This window comes from Neofelis nebulosa, chromosome 8, assembly GCF_028018385.1.
Source record: "Neofelis nebulosa isolate mNeoNeb1 chromosome 8, mNeoNeb1.pri, whole genome shotgun sequence".
NCBI classification, from domain to species: Eukaryota; Metazoa; Chordata; class Mammalia; order Carnivora; family Felidae; genus Neofelis; species Neofelis nebulosa.
In genome coordinates this window covers 105,770,972-105,788,830 of record NC_080789.1, presented here as the reverse complement: position 1 = coordinate 105,788,830, position 17,859 = coordinate 105,770,972, and the positions used below count along the sequence as shown (strand labels likewise).

General features: G+C 39.7%; 2 protein-coding genes across 3 annotated transcripts in view; one reads left to right on the top strand and one right to left on the bottom strand.

Annotated features, from left to right (window-relative positions):
• The window catches only part of NINJ2 (ninjurin 2), an 80,436-nt gene that overhangs the window by 40,163 nt on the left and 22,414 nt on the right, over positions 1-17,859 (top strand). The window lies entirely within an intron of this gene.
• The window catches only part of B4GALNT3 (beta-1,4-N-acetyl-galactosaminyltransferase 3), a 141,022-nt gene continuing 125,813 nt past the window's right edge, over positions 2,651-17,859 (bottom strand). Inside the window, exon 20 of the mRNA XM_058744099.1 lies at positions 2,651-2,945. Coding sequence (XP_058600082.1) covers positions 2,711-2,945 — 235 coding nt within the window. The 3' untranslated portion in view covers positions 2,651-2,710. The remainder of the gene's footprint in view (positions 2,946-17,859) is intronic.

Here is a 17,859-nt window from a genome sequence, read left to right as displayed (position 1 = left end):
TCAGGACGGGGAAGGCAGGAGGGAGGTGCAAAAATGACTGTGGGAAGTTAGGAACTCAAAGTGGACTTTGTAGCTTTTAGTCACAGTGATGTCAAGATGAAGTGGGAGGGTTGGGAGCAGAAAGAGCCCCGAGCTAAGAATCAACCTAGGGTCACATTCTGTCTACAACTGAACTGAGTGTTTAAATATGACTTTCCCCATTTTAATTTTTTTTTAAAGTTTATTTATTTATCTGGAGAGAGAGAGAGCATGCACATGCAAGCAGGGGAGGGGCAGAGAGAGGGAGAGAGGAAATCCCAAGCAGGTTCCATGCTGTCAGTGCAGAGCCCCACGTGGGCCTCGATCCCATGAACCAAGAGATCATGACCTGAACTGAGATCAGGAGTCGGATGCTTAACCCACTGAGCCACCCAGGTGCCCCTCCCCCATTTTAAAAACAGGGGTAATGGCCTTGCTCAACTCCAAAGGATTTATTAAATGAAAGAGAATTGGACCGTGAGCCTTGCAAAGGCCAGGTCTCTACTTCATTTGTCTCTGTGCCTTTCAGCGTCTGGCATAGCGCTTTGTGTGCGTAGTAACTCTTCAGTGAATATTGTCTAGACCGAGTCACTGAAACCACCTGTTCCACCTTACATGTAAGGAAACGCAGTGAGGGACAGTGATGGAAAGAGCAAACACGGAAGGCGCCAGTTACGTGTTGTGTTGTACATTCAATCAACCAAAGTATACTTCCTTTTGAAGTGGCAGCACCGGGAGTAGAATCCAGATCTTTGAACTCTGACACCTCTGCTCTTGCCCCCTACCATATTGCCTCTGAGTTATTTGGCTAAAATCAGAGAGCTTGTTTACGGCTGAGATGGGATTCCTTTGCAGGAGAGCTATTACAGACCCCCTGTGCCTGGAGTTTAAATATAATGAATGGTTAAAAAACAGGGTCTCTGGAGCCAGGATGCCTGGGTTTGAATCCCAATTCTGCTATTGACTATGTGATCTCATTTAATCTATCCCTCAGCTTTCTCATCTGTACAAAGGGGACTGAAATTGCATTTCACCTCCCAAGGTTGTCGTGAGGATTAAATGAGTTAAAATATGTAAGGAAGGGTGCCTGGGTGGCTCAGTCAGTTAAGCGGTTGACTCTTCATTTCTGCTCAGATAAAGCCCCACTTCGGGCTGGGATCTGTGCTGAGTGTGGAGCCTGCTTGGGATTCTCTCTCTCCCTTTCTCTTTGTCCCTCCCCTGCTCGTGCATGCTCGCTCTCTCTCTCTCTCTCTCTCTCAAAATAAATAAGTAGACTTAAAAAAAATACATGAAGAGCTTAGAAAAGTGCCTGGCACATAATAAGTACATTATTGTTTGCTGCTCTTCTCAAGTAAATTAGGCTTTTACTGCTATGGTGGTGGCTACAATCAGCCTTCACAAAGACAGCCATTTGATGATGGTGGAGTTTTTTTCTTCCTGAATAGGTAAGATTCCCATAGATGTTTTAAAGGACTGGAGACTCTACTGTATAAGTTCTTTGAGGGCTGAGGTGCTTCTCTGGTAAAGACTCTCCAGGGCTGAGTTCAGTGCCATACAATTGGTGGGCAATTGGAAAGCGATGACCAATAACTCCTGGGGCAGTCTGGGCCTGGGATAATTATCTCCTATGCACAGCACATTGACAGCTGAGATGGGACACTGGCTTTCTACATGCACATCTCCTTCCCTTAAAATCTTCCAAAGCCCAGCCTTTATTCAGATTTGCTCAGCATTAGAAAGTCACTGGAACCCCCAGCACAAAGACGGTGGCTGAATGCCAAAGGACCAGAGCCAGGAAAACCGTGTGAGAGGCAATCTCGCTCCTGCCAAGAATGGGATGCGATTTCCTACCCCTACCCCCGCAGTGGGCCCCAACCTCCTGTCCTTCCCATTCCCCATCCGCCCCCAGTCCTATGGGCCACGGATTTCTGCCTGAAAAAGCAATTCAGCGCTGTACACTGGGGATGTTTCCTTCTGACCTACTTCAGGCAGAACACTTGCCCTGCTGAGAAAGGGCAGCGGCCGCTCAGCATTCCCCCACCCCCACCCCCCACCGCGGCCTCCAGATGCTGAGTCGTCTGTCACTCACTCACAGCCAACTGCCACACCTGAGAAGGAGCTTTTCTTCATGGTTTCCCCACATCGACACCTGGACTGACTAACCTGACAGGTTCCTGGGGTAGAGTTGAAACCTGTTTCCTGGTATAAATGTGCTTTGCCTTTTCTATTATGTGCCTGTTTTTGTAATTTGGTTCAGAACCACCATTTACCATGGACCCGGGAACTCAGATTGCCATTTTCAAGTGTTCCTAGTTCCTCCTTCTTCCTCTTCTCCTTCTCCCTCTTCTTCATAATCAGTACCTTCCAGAGTACCTACTATACATATTCCCTTTAATATACCCAGTAATCAACTTTGCGAGGTAGATATACTAGGACAGTGCTTCTCAGACTTTAATGTGCATAGGGAATCCTGTTCAAAGGTGATTCTGTTGAGTAGGTCTGGGAGATACCTGAGATTCTGCATTTCTCACAAGCTCCCATGCAATATTGATGCTGCTGGTTCTAATTCCTTGAGTGGCAAAGATATCAGGAAGAGTCTTTTGGTTGCAGGTGACTGAAATCCAATGTGAACTAGTTAAGCAAGAGGAATTTATTACAAGGATATTGGTGTCTCACAAAGCCAAGTACAGGATTAAAAACGCACCCCAAGAGGAGTGGGAGCCAAAGAGGACCCTCTTGGGTTCTTGACTCTTCTTTCTCCTTGCATGCATTTCATTGCTCCATTCTTCCTCCACCCTTCCTTCCTTCCTTTCTCCTCTGTTCTGGTTAGGACCAAGGTAACTCTACCCATAGTCCTGTGGATTCCATGTCCTCTACTTCCTTGATTTACTACTTTGGTTTGGTGGAGCATATCTTCCAGTAACTTCCTATGAAAGTGAGCAACAGAAATAAAATTTTAGTTACTAACATAACTGAGGGGAGCCTGGGTGGCTCAGTCGGCTCAGCGTCCAACTTCAGCTCAGGTCATGATCTCATGGTTCATGACTTTGAGCCCCACATCGGACTCTGTGCTGACAGCTCAGAGCCTGGAGCCTGCTTCAGATTCCGTGTCTTCCTCTCTCTCTCTGCCCCTCCCCTCCTCTCACTCTCTCCCTCTCTCTCAAAAATAAACTTCTAAAAATTTTTTTTAAAAAACCTGAAAATGTCTCTATACTCAATAGTATAAAGTATAGAATTGTAGCTTCCAGAGTGGCTGTTATAATATCCAATACCATTTCAATTTTCTACCCTTTGTATCTCGTTCTGAAAGTTAAAAATTTTTGTTTATTAAAAATAGTTTTTTTGTTCATTTATTTTTGAGAGAGAGAGAGAGACATGGAGTGCAAGTGGGGGAAGGGCAGAGAGAGAGGGACACACAGAATCCGAAGCAGGATCTGAGCTGACTAGCCTGAGGAGGGGCTCGAACCCACAAGCCATGAGATCATGACCTGAGCTGAAGTCGGATGCTTAACTGACTGAGCCACCCAGAAGCCCCTCATTCTGAAAGGTTTTAGATTCTTCTCTCTGACCCCTAGCATTCTGAAAGTTCACAATGATGTGCCTTGGGATGGTTCTTTCCTCATTCATTATACTGGGCACTTAATGAGTCTTTTTGACCTGGAAACTTACATCCTTCTGTTGTAGAAAAAAAAAATTTCTTCTGGTTATTCACTTAATTATTTCTTCCCCTCTCTTTTTTTGTTGAGTCCATCTGGAGCTCCTGTTATTAGGATGTTGGATCTTCTGACCTGATCTCTTGATCTTCTTATCTTCTGTATCTAATTTTCCATCTCTTTATCTCTTTGCTTTACTTTCTGTAAGATTTTATAAACTACTTTTCCAACTTTGCTAGTTGAATTTTAAAGATTTCTATTTTTAATTTCTCAGAGTTCTCTTTTGCTGTTCTCTGAATATTCCTTTTTCTAATAGGCTACTATTCTTATTACATGGGTGTAGTAGCCTCTCTTCTGTCTCCAGGAACATTATTCTTGTCCTTTTTTGAACTTTTCTTCTCTCTACATTCTTTTCTCTTTTCTCTTTTCTTATTTCTTTATTTTGGTCTCTGTCTTTCATGTAGACTTTCCGTTTCCATTAAAGAGTGAGGCAGGGGCGCCTGGATGGCTCAGTCAGTTGACCCTTGATTTCAATTCAGGTCATGTTCCCGGGATCATGGAAGTGAGCCCTGTGTCAGGCTCCACACTGAGCATGGAGACTGCTTGAGATTCTCTCTCCCTTCCTCTGCCTCTCTCCCCTGCTCACGCTCTCTCTCTCTCTCTAAAAAAAACAAAAACAAAAACAAAAACAAACAAACAAACAAAAAAAACTTTAAAGAGGGAGGCACTAAACAGTTTACCGGAAGAGGAACTAAGAAGAAACTAATGAAGACCTCTTCATTGTACCTTTTGAGTCTTTTAAATTCTGAGCCACATTAGTATAAAGCCTATTCAAAAAAAACAAAACAAACCTTTTAGAATTTATTTTAAGCTTTATGTGCACAGGAATGGCTTGTCCATTGAGGAATTTTACTGTAGAGATATTGAGATAAGGTGTCAAGCAGCTTTTTCTCTGAGGGGACTTCTAAATGTCAGTGTTTAAAAGTCTCTCTGGGCCATTAAGTCTTTTCTGATAAGAATCTTCTAGACTCCTGTCTGAGGATAGGTGTTGGAGGAGGGTATAAGCCTAGCTGCCAATTTTGTTGAATGAGTATGGGAGGAAGGCCGGGTATTCCACTGTTGAGAATGTAGCTTTTTAAACAGGTACCTCAACCCTCTCCTAACTATACATACAACTGAGTCTGTCAGCCTCTGGAGTAAGCTTCTCAAGCTGTCTGTGGTGAAGGACCAGTTTTTAAATTTCTTATCTGTCAGGGACCCACATGTAGTTCTAACGCACATGGCTAGTACATATCTCTTACCACACATGACTCACAATAGGAGTTCAAACATCCAAACTGGTCTACATCCTGTTCAGAAAGAAGAATCCACTGAGAACACACTTGAATGTTGAGGCAATTTCAAATTTCTATAAAAATTCTAAACACTCTTACTTTCTGTACTTATCATATTAGGGCCAGTAACAAAGTTTATGGGCCTAAACCAGTTCATGAACCAAATTTAACAGCACTGCTCTAGAAAAAAACAGTCTAATCTCTTGCCTTGAGGAGGAGCTGTCACTAGGCTTTGAGAGGGTGTTGGGGGAAAATCTGGAGGGCTGGACTACTCTGCAAATAGACTTTCAGCTCATTCCCCATCTCAGCTCTGCCCTTCATTCCCACATTCCTTGGTACCCTGGGTTTCCAAACCCAGTGCTTTCCTGAATTGTTCATGTCCCATGATTGGTTCCTTTCTGCAGGCATCAGGCCACAGCTTCTACTACTTGGCCAAATCATTTACCCCTCCTTATTCTACTTTCTTATCCCATTCTCTTTGTCCTTGCAGTTTATACTTTAAAAAATCCCTTTCAAAATCCTGACTTCTTCACAGAATTGATTCAAAAAGTATGGAATTTCAAGGCACCCAGAATAGCCAAAACAATCTTGAAAAAGAACAAGTTTAGAGGACTTATATATCCCAATTTTAAAACTTACTGACAAGCTACAGTAACATGTTATCAAGTGTGATTTTGGCATAAGGACAGACATACAGATCAATGAAATAGAATTGAGAGTCCATAAATAAACCTGCTGATGTGTGATCAATTGATCTTTGGTAAGAATGCCAAGACAATTCAGTGGGGGAAAGAATAGTCATTTCAGCAGGTGGTGCCAAGACGTGTGGAGATCCACACACAAAGAATGAAGTTAAACCCCTACCTCACATCACACACACAAATTAACACAAAATGGATCATAGACCTACACGTAAGAGCTAAAAATTTTACACTTTAGAAGAAAATATAAGAGTGAATCTTCATGAGGCAAAGACTTCTTATATATAACATCAAAAGCACAAGTAACAAAGGAAAAAATAAATTGGACTCATGAAAATTAAAAACTTTTGTGTTCCAAATGACACCATCAAGAAAATGCAAAGAAAACCTACATAAGAGAGAAAATATTTTCAAATCATATATCTGATAAGGGACTTATATCCAGAATATACAAAGAACTTTTACAATCTACAGTAATAAAGCAAATAATCCAATTTTGAAATGGGCAAAGGACCTAAATAACATTTTTCCAAAGAAGATTTACAAATGACCAATAAGCACATGAAGAGATTTTCAATATCATTAGCCATCAGGGAAATGCAATTTCAAAACTACAATGAGATACCACTTGATACTCTCTAGGAGGCTATTATCACAAAGACAGATGATAACAAATGTTACTAAGGATGTAGAGAAATTGGAACCTCACGTTGTACTGATGGGAATGTAAAATGGTGCAGCCACTTTGGAAAACAGTTTCTAGTTCCTCAAAAAGTTAAATGTAGGGGAGCCTGGGTGACTCAGTTGATTGGTGATGGACTCTTAATTTTGGCTCAGGTTGTGATCTTGAGGTAAAGGGATTGAGCCCTACATGGGACTTTGCAACTGGACATGGAGCCTGCTTGAGATTCTCTCTGTCTCAATCTCTCTCTCTCCACCTCCCTCCCCTGCTCGCATTACCTCTCTCTCTCAAAAATAAAAAACAAAAATTTTTAATAATTAAAAAAAAAGCTAAACATAGACCACATGATCCAGCAATTCCACTCTTAGGTGTATATATTCATATAATGAATGAATGTTCAAAAGCAACATCATTCATGATAGCCAAAAAGCAGAAACAATTCAAATGGTCATCTGCTGAAGATGGATAAATAAAATGTGGTATATCCATACAATGGAATTTTATTTGATGATAAAAATAAATGAAGTACTGATACATGCTACAACATGAATGAATTTTGAAAACGTTATGCTTAGCAAAAGTCACAATGTCACAAAGTCACAAATGTTTCCATTTACATAAAATGTCAAGAATAAGGAAATCTACACAGAGAGAAAATAGATCAGTGGTTGCCTAGGATGGAGCCCAGGGGATAGGGAGGAAATGGGGAAGGAGGTTTTTTTCAGGGTGATAAAACTATTCTAAAATTGATTGTGATGATGGGGCGCCTGGGTGGCTCAGTCGGTTAAGCGTCCGACTTCAGCTCAGGTCATGATCTCATGGTCCGTGGATTTGAGCCCCGCGTTGGGCTCTGTGCTGACAGCTCAGAGCCTGGAGCCCATTTCAAATTCTGTGTCTCCCTCTCTCTCTGCCCCTCCCCTGTTCATGCTCTGTCTCTCTCTGTCTCAAAAATAAATAAACGTTAAAAAAAATTTTTTTTTAAATAAAATTGATTGTGATGGGACACCTGGGTGGCTCATTTGGTTAAGCCTATGAGTCTTGATTTCAGCTCAGGTCACGATCCCATGGTCCGTGAGATCTCATGGTTCATGAGATCAAGCCTTGCATTGGGTTCTGTGCTGACAGTGCAGAGCCTGCTTTGGATTCTCTCTCTCCCTCTCTCTCTCTGCCCCTCCCCTGCTTGCATGCACGCATGTGGTCTCTCTGTCTCAAAACAAATAAATAAACATTAAAAAAAAAAATTGATTATGGTGATGGCTGCACAACTCTGTGAATATACTAAAAGCCCCTGAATTAGACACTTCAGATAGGTGAATTGTATGGTATGTGAGTTATTTCTCAATAAAGCTGTTATAAAGGAATTTCTGGGGTCAACCCACCTGGTCTAACTGCAAGTCCCAGTGCCACCACTCTTGAATGTGGAGGGTCTTCAGCTTATCTTATGCACAGTGCTCCTCAATTATTAACACATGAGCTCAAATCTGAGGTGACACATTTGTTCTCAAAATAATGGTGATTTAAGGGCTTGCTATTGGCTTCCTTAGGGGATGTACCTAAAAATGGTGTTTATTGAGTCAGACAAATTAATCAGCTGTGCTTAACTTGACACTCTTACTCCACAGAAAAGTTTCTTTTATTTTTAAAAAGCTATCTCCTTTTATTAATAGCAAATAATACAAAAAGCTCCTCCCTTTTTGAAAGCCTCAGCATGTGTTCTGAATGAGGATATAAACCCAGCTGGTTCATTTATTCAACAAATATTTCCAGAGTACTCACTACGTGCTACTCTGCCAGATTCTGCAAATGCAATCAATGGTGAACAAATAGCAGAGAGGAGAGAGCTGAATAAACAAGCCTTTAGGTCAGTGTGGACTCAAACTAGTCCGTCCTAAATCTCCAATGACAGAGGAATTGGGGGTGTTTCACTGTTGAGGGATTCAGGGAAATGTCTACGTTATCTTTTTTCTTCTTTGAGCAGTCGCGGTTGGGTTTCTTGAATTACATAAATAGTAGAACAACACTAGCAGAAATGGGGGAAAAAAAGAAAAGACGCCAAACAACAGTGCTGCTGCATCAATCCAATTTCAAACCATTTCTCCACTCGACCCATTTTTGAAGATTCTAGCTCCATTTCCCCCTAGCTTTGGCGACCTCCATTGCATGTCTCTTAGAGGACCCAGTTCAAAAGGACCTCCCAAGACTCACTCTGAGAAATTCAGAACTGAGGTGTTGGAGCTCGGTGGCAGCCAAGATCCCCACCCCCCTCCCAGCTGCTCAGGAGGTTGGGGGAGCAAAGAAGTGGATGTAAATCCCAGGACCAGTTTGCTTCTGGGCACATTCCCCCAGATTCAGAAGCCAGGCAGAGGAGGACTGCTGAACATCAGAGCAGAAGAGGGAGGCCAATGCCTGAGGTGTGCAAACCTTGGCATTGGAGGTATCCTGTGTTCAGAGACCGGCAATGCGATCACTGTCACCAAGTCAGTGGGGGACATCTAGGGAGGAATGTGAGTCCCCACTCAGGTGTGCTGGGGTGCAAGTCTGACCCTGTTGACCTTGCTGATGAGAGGCAGCAGGCAAGCCCACGGGCAGGGCCATGAGGGCCTCTGAGTTTCCACTCTCTGAGGGTACTGAGCACTCCTAGTGCCCAACACTGCTGAGGCAAGTCCGGCCCAAATGCCAGCAAAGTGAAGAACATGCTGTAGGATCTTGATGTGTCTCTTCACCTCTCTGAGCCCGTTTATTCATCTGTAAATGGGGCTAATAATCCTCACTTTGTGGAACTGAACCTTGTGAGGGTTAGAGATCTCAAGAAGCCTAGCCCTGCTTCTCAGTGAATAGTTTGCCATTATGTCTGGGACACCTACTTATTCTTGTGGGCTATGAGCCCCCTAAATTTCTAGGATTCAGCTTTGTTATTCTCATCTCTCACTGAATAGAATTGTGTGTGTGTGAGTGTGTGTGTGTGTGTGTGCAAAAAAGGTGATCTTATTACAGCACGGGGACAGGACCTGTGAGCAGGAAGAGCTGCCAGAATTTTTTAAATATTAAAACGTTTATTTTACCAGGTGCCCAGGCAGCTCAGTTGGTTAAACTTGCAACTCTTGATTTCAGCTCAGGTCATGATCTCACAATTCGTAAGATCAAGCCCCACATCTCTCTCTCTTTCTGCCTCTCTCTCTCAAAATAAATAAACTTAAAAAAAAAAGTTTTATTTAACAATATGACTACAATGTAATATATGTTTATTATAGCATCTTTGAACATATCATAAAGGCAACACAAAATCAAAATAAGCCTGTAATCTGACCTTTCAGAAATAACCACAGTTAACATTTTCATGTAGAGTCTCCCAGTCTTTTGTTTTATGTATGTAGTTGTCATGGAATATACACATTTAGTTCCTACTTTGTATTCTAATCTAAGTATCTGTCATCATAACACTTTTATAATAGCACTTAAATTAACTAGCATTTATTTATTTTTTATCTTTTGTAAAGTACCTAGTGTTTAAAATATTGGGGTACCTGGCTGGTTCAGTCAGAGGGAGCATGTGACTCTTGATCTCAGGGTCATAAGTTCGAGCACCCCATTGGGTGTAGAGATTACTTAAAAACAAATAAATAAGGGGCACCTAGGCGGCTCAGTCGATTAAACATCCAACTCTTGATTTCAGTTCAGGTCATGATCTCATGGCTTGTGGGATCAAGCCCTGAGTTAAGCTCTTGCACTGACAGTGTAGATCCTGTTTGGGATTCTCTCTTTTCCCCTGTTTGTTCCTCAACTGCTCATGCTCTCTCTCTCTCTCAAAAATAAATAAACATTAAAAAAATTAATTAATTAATTAAACTAAAACTAAACTAAACTAAAATAACATCCCACGGTATGATTATACCGTAAGTCTTCAACCAACCCTCTATTGTTAGTTGTATCTGGTTCTCACTATTATAAATAGTACCGTGGTGAATATTCTTTTTTTATTTTTTAATTATCAAGTGAATATCATCATGAATACTATTTTTTAAGCCAATTCTTTTTTTTTTTCAGTTTATTTATTTTGAGAGTGAGAGAAAGAGAGCTTGCATGCGCATGTGAGCAGGGGAGGAGTAGAGAGAGAGAGGAGAGAGACAGAATCCCAAATAGGTTCTGTGCTGTCAGCATGGAGTCCGATTCAGGGCTTGATCCACAAACAGATCATGACTGAGCCCAAATCAAGAGTCAGGCGCTTAATCGATTGAGCCACCTAGGCGCCCCCATGAATATTCTTTTATTTTTAGTGTTTTTATTTTCTTTGAGAGAGAGTACATGAGTAGAGGAGGGGCAAAGAGAGAGGGAGAGAGAGACTCCCAAGCAGGCTCTGTGTGTGTCAGCACAGAGCCTGATGCGGGGCTCAAACTCACAAACTGAGATTGTGACCTAAGCTGAAATTAAAAGTTGGTGTCTTAATTGACTGAGCCACCCAGGCACCTCACCCCCATCAATAGTATTAAAGCTAAATCTTTGCACACATTTCTGATTATTTTCCTAAAATAAATTTCTAAAATGGAAACACTACTTCAAATAGTAAGCAAATTTTTAAGGTTTTTGAGACCTGCTGACAAATTACCTAGAAAGGAAATAATTTTTAAATTTGGGTTTTATCTATTTATTTTAATATTTCTCTTTTTCTACTTATAAAAGGAATACATTCTTGTCAAAACAAACATTGTAGAAATATATATTTAAAAAGATTTAAAAAAATTTTTTTTATGTTTATTTATTTTTGAGACAGAGAGAGACAAAGCATGAACAGGGGAGGGTCAGAGAGAGGGAGACACAGAATCTGAAACAGGCTCCAGGCTCTGAGCTGTCAGCACAGAGCCCGACGAGGGGCTCAAACTCACGGACCGCAAGATCATGACCTGAGCCAAAGTCGGCTGCCTAACCAACTGAGCCACCCAGGCGCCCCAATATTTAAAAAGATTTTAAATTTCCTTTAATTTTATTGTCCAGAGATAATTGCTAATAACAATTTGGTGTACATTAGGAGTACCTTGAATGTCTCCAATTAGATACTTAGATTTAGTTGATTACCAGATTTTATTTATTTTTTTTTTCCAATTTTATTTAAATCCAAGTTACTTAGCATACAGTGTAATAATGGTTTCAGGAATAGAATTTAGTGATTCATCACTTACATATAACACCTAGCAAGTGCCCTCCTAATGCCCATCACCCATTAAGCCCATCCCCCCACCCAATACCCCTCCAGGAATCCTCAGTTTGTTCTCTGTATTTAAGAGTTTATGGTTTTCCTCCCTATCTTTTTTTATCTTATTTTTCTTTCCCTTTCCCTACATTCATCTGTTGAGTTTCTCAAATTCCACATATGAGTGAAATTATGATATCTGTCTTTCTCTGACTGACTTATTTCGCTTAGCATAATACCCTCCAGTTTCATCCATGTTGCTGCAAATGGCAAGATTTCGTTCTTTTACCTTGCCAAGTAGTATTCCATTGTGTATGTAAACCACATCTTCTTTATCCATTCATCAGTTGATGGACATTTGGGCTCTTGCCATAATTTGGCTATTGTCAATAGCACTGCTATAAACATTGGGGTGCATGTGCCCCTTTAAATCAGCATTTTTTTTATCCTTTGGATAAATTCCTAGTAGTGCAATTGCTAGGTCATAGGGTAGTTCTATTTTTAATTTTTTGAGGAACCTCCATACTGTTTTCCAGAGTGGCTATATCATTTTGCATCCCACCATCCATGCAAAAGTGTTCCCCTTTCTCTGATCCTCACCAACATCTGTTAATTTTAGCCATTCTGACAGGTATGAGATAGTATCTCATTGTGGTTTTTAATTTGTATTTCCCTGCTGATGAGTGATATTAAGCATCTTTTCAACTTTTCATGGTTAACACCATCAGGATGTCTTCTTTTGAAAAGTGTCTGTTCATGTCTTCTGCCCATTTCTTCACTGGAGTACTTGTTTTTTGGGTGTTGAGTTTGATAAGTTCTTTATAGATTTTGGATACTAACCCTTTACCTGGTATGTCATTTGCAAATATCTTTTCCCATTCTGTCAGTGGCCTTTTAGATTTGTTAAGATTACCATATTTTAAACATCTTCCTCCCTTTTTCTTCATTTCTTACAAGCCCAGACTGAGTCATTAGTGAGCTCCTTCTTTGAAGGTGGCCTGTGGCCAGGTCTACACCATTCACACTCTCAGTACAGCCTTGTCTGGTTATCACGGGCAAGCTCAGGCAGCCATCTCAGCCTCTCTCTGGAATCCACTACTGGTTTCCTCTCCATGGAGAGGAAGAGTAGGAAGGGGCACCAGAATGCAATTGTAAATGTAGGTTCTGGCACTCACCCCCTGGATGCCTCGGGGAAAATGAGTGAAAGCACTGTAATGTAGCCAAGTCTGGAATCATCCCTGGGCATTCTAGAAACAGGTCATATGTACTACCTGTACATATCTACACACACCCAGAACAAACAGCTATGGGCTCATACATAATGTCAGTGCCTAGATTCTATATGCCAGCAGCTATCTCCACATCCTTTAACAAGCTCAGTTCTCTGCGGAAAGCTTACCTGCAGACGTTTGTGAAATGTGTTTATATGCATAAACACACACACACACATACACACACACGCACACGTATATATATATATATATATATATATATATATATATATATATATAATTTGTCTCTGGAGGGGACCTCTCACCTACACAAGAGCCCAGAGTTACAAAGAAAAACCCTATTGGTGATAACAGAAGGTCCCTTATACTAGAAAGGCTCAATGGTATACTAGAGGGGTATAACAAGGCAAAGGCCTTTGGGCACTATGGCCCTTAACAGTCCAACATTCCTCCCAAACTGATGACACCCCAACCCATCCACACCTTCCATTCAGAGTTAGCTCTACTTTCAGAGATACAGGTTCCCATGACATTTCTTAATGCTGTTAATGGTAATTATAACTAATAAATTCTCTTCTATGGCTGCTAAGATCCTATCTCCTCCATGAAATCTTTTGGTCAATGGCAAGAGAAGTAAGAATTTTACTTGGTCTATTTTGTCTCAAGGTACATTCTTTTTGCGACTTCTTCATCACATGTGTGTAATATCTCCTTGGCTTTATGTAATGTGAATAATATGCATTATCTCTATTTAAAAAAAATTTAATTTATTTTTGAGAGAGAGAGAGACAGAGTATGAGTGGGGGAGGGGCAGAGAGAGAGGGAGACACAGAATCCGAAGAAAGCTCCAGGCTCTGAGCTGTCAGTACAGAGCCCAACTTGGGACTCAAACCTGTGAACCATGAGATTATGACTTGAGCTGAAGTCAGACGTTTAACCAACCAAGCCACCCTGGTGCCCCTGCATTATCTTTATTCTTTGAGTTGTTGGACCTATTTTCACTTGTCTATTCCTTATAACCTTTAAGTCTGTCAGTGGCAGACAATGTGTTACAATCCTTAACATCCTGGATCAACAAAATGGAAGCTCCAAAAACCCAACTGTATGTAAGAAAGCATATGATAATAAGAGCAATACTAACATTTATTGAGTGCTGGCTGCGCGCCAGTCCCTGTCGTAATCACTTTGCACGTATCAACTCATTCTGTCCTCACAACACTGTCAGGAAGACACTATTGTTATTTCCATTTTACGTGTGAGGGACTTGAGGCACAGAGAGATTAACTGACTTGCCCAAAGTCACACAAGGAGTAGAACCAAACAGGACTCATAAGCTGACAACCTGTAACACTAACATTTTGGTGTTTAGCATTCTGGTTTTTCCCATGTGTATTTAAAGGCATTTTGTTTTACTTTAGAAAACTGAGGTCATAAATATACTTAATAGGCGTTAAGTGTGTGTCTTTGCTCAGGATATAAATTTGTAATTCTGTGATGTACCTTTTAATTTTAAGAAGTTTTTCACATGGCTGAAGTTTAACATTGTAATTTCTGTTAATCTTTTCCTTTGTAATTTCTGTCACTGTTTTTATGTTTGGAAAATCCTTCCCCATTACAGTATCACTATCTTGTCTTTTGGCTTTATTGTTTCTTTTTTATCTTTAATTATTTATGTTATTTGAAATTTATTTGATAAATAATGTTTCCTTTTCCCTGACAAATTTGTGATATTTCCTTAATATTCCTTAACATTACATTCTTAATTATTCTAAGGTCTGTTTCAAAGTTGACTGATCTGTTTATTTAATAGATGTTGTTTTGTAGGGTAAGTCTTCCCAATCTGTTCTTGTTTTATTAGCAATCGTGCCTTAACATTTTGTCAAATAAACAATAGAATTATTGCATCAAGTTGGTTAACCTAACAAGTTAATTCAAGAAGAGTTGATATATTTAAGATGTTCAGATTTCTAATTTTTTCCATTTTAAAAATCTCCTCCCCTGCTACTTTTTGTTTTTTTCTGGATTACATTTACAGAGAGTGGTTTATTATACTTTCCTTTTTAAAAAAATTGGGGCTCCTGATTCTTGATTTCGGCTCGGGTCATGATATGATGGTTCATGAGATCAAACCCAGAGTCAGGCTCTGTGCTGACAGAATGGAACCTGCTTGGGATTCTCTCTCTCCCTCTCCCTCTTCCAGTCCCTTTTTCGAACTCAATCTCTCTCAAAATAAATAAATAAACATTTTTTTTTATTTTAAAAATTAAAAAACAAATCCCAGAGACTTATTTACTAAGTCTACTGCTATTTGGCTTTGTGACTCACAAATTTCTGGAATCATCTTAATTTTGTTCTTTCTATTTTCCTTAGAAGTGTTTTATTGTTCTTTTCATAACCTTTCTGAGATAAATCTGAGTTTGTTTATTTTCATCATGTTTTATAGTGACAGCATTTACCTTTAACACAGCTTTGACTACCTTCTATAATATGTTTTGGCCATCATGAACTATGAAATCTGTAAATGATTTTTTAAAAAACAGCTTTTTTGGAATATATACCTACCATCATATTCACCTGTTTAAAGTGTATAGTTCAATAAGACCTTCTGTAATCCCCAGATATTCATACTTATGGATGCTTGTTTTATGTTCTTAGGAATTTTCTGAAAATAGCCACTTATTAAACCAGAATTCATTATAAGAAGAAAAGAAAGAAAGAAAGAAAGAAAGAGAGAAAGGGAGAGAGAGAAAGAGAGAGAAAGGGAGAGAGAAAGAAAGAAAAAAGTGTACAGTTCAGTTAAATTTTAATATATTTAGAGAATTGTACAAGCATCACCACCATCTGACTTCAGAACATTTTCATCACTTTTCGAAGAAACCCTGGGGGCAACTGATTGGCTCAAATGAAAGAGCATGTGACTCTTGATCTCAAGGTCATGATTCCAGCCCCACTTGGGTGTAGAGATTACTTAAATAAACAAACTTAAAAAAAGAGAAAGAAAAAGAAACCCTGCACCTATTAACAATATGTCTCATTTCTCCCTTCTCCTAGTCCCTGGCAACTACTACTCAACTTTCTACTGCCATAGATTTACTTATTCTAGACACTTCATATAAATGGAATTATATAATAGGTGGCCTTTTGTATCTGGCTTCTTCCACGTAGCAAATGTTTTCAAGGTTCACCATGTTACCCATGTATCAGTACTCCATTCCTTTTAATGGCTGAATAACATTCCATTGTATGGACTTACTACAGTTGATTTATATGTTCCTTGACTGATGGACATTTGGGTTATTTCTGCCATGGTTATTATGAATACAATGCTGCTATGAACATTCATGTACAACTTTTTGTGTAGACATATGTTTTCCTTTCTCTTGGGTAGTATTTGGGAATGGAATTGTTAGATCATATGGTAACTCTATGTGTAACCTTTTGAAGAACGGCCAAGCTGTTTTCTAAAGTGGCTGCACCATTTTACATCCCCACCAGCAATGAGACTTCTAGTTTCTTCATATCCTCATCAATAGTTGCTTTTTTATTTGTTTTTGATGTAGCCATTCTAGCAGATGTGAAATCATATGTCATTTATTTGCAATGATAACTAATGATGACGATTATGTTGAGCGCGTTCTCATGTGTACTTTGGCCATTCATGTAGCTCTTTCAGAAAATGGCCATTTTTAATTGGATTAGTTGGCCTTATTGACTTGTATGAGTCCTTTATATGTTCTAGATACTAACTGCTTATGAGATACATGATTTGCAAATCATGTTCTCCCATTCTGTGAGTTTTGTTTTTCTCACTTTCTTGATGGTGTTATTTGAAACACAAAAAGTTTTTTTTTCTCTAAATGTTTATTTTTGAGAGAAAGACAGAGCACAAGCAGGAAGGGGCAGAGAGAGACACACACACACAGAATCCAAAGCAGACTCCAGGCTCTGAGCTGTTGTCACAGAGCTTGACACGGGGCTCAAACTCATGAACTCAAGATCAAACTCATGAACTTAAGCTCATGACCTAAGACAAAGTCGGATGCTTAACTGACTGAACCACCCAGATATCCCGAAACACAAAAGTTTTTAATGTTAATGAAGTTAATTTATTTTTTCTTTTATCACTTATGTTTTTGGTGTTGTATCTAAAAATCCATTGCCTAACCCAAGGTCATGAAGATTTACTCCTATACTTTCTTCTAAGTGTTTTACAGTTTTAGTTTCTTAGTTTAGGTGTATGATACATTTTGAGGCGTTTGTTTGTTTTTGTTTAAATTTATTTATTTATTTAACATTTATTTATTATGTTTTTATTTATTTTAGTAATCTCTATACCAATGTGAGACTCAAACTCATGACCCCAAGATCAAGAGTTGTACACTCTAAAAAAAAAAAAAAATGTGTTGCACACTCTACCTACTGAGCCAGCCAGGATCCCCTTTGTTTCCCATTTTGAGTTAATTTTTGTATATGGTGTAAAATCAGGGTCCAACTTCATCCTTTTACATATAAATATCCAGCTGTCCCTGTGTTATTTGCTGAAAAGATTATTCTCTCCTCATTGAATTATCTTGGCATCCTTGTTAAAAATCTATTGATCAGGGGCGCCTGGGTGGCGCAGTCGGTTAAGCATCCGACTTCAGCCAGGTCACGATCTCGCGGTCCGTGAGTTCGAGCCCCGCGTCGGGCTCTGGGCTGATGGCTCAGAGCCTGGAGCCTGTTTCCGATTCTGTGTCTCCCTCTCTCTCTGCCCCTCCCCCGTTCATGCTCTGTCTCTCTCTGTCCCAAAAACTAAATAAAAAACGTTGAAAAAATTAAAAAAAAAATCTATTGATCATACATATGAGCATTTATTTCTGGATTCTCAACTCTTTTCTATTGATATATATGTCTATCCTTATGCAAGTACTATGCAATCTTGATTATTGTATACTTGAATTAAAAAAAATTTTTTTTACATTTATTTATTTTTGAGAGACAGAAAGAGACAGAACAAAAGCAGGGGAGGGGCAGAGAGAGGAGACAGAATTTGAAGCAGGTTCCAGGCTCTGAGC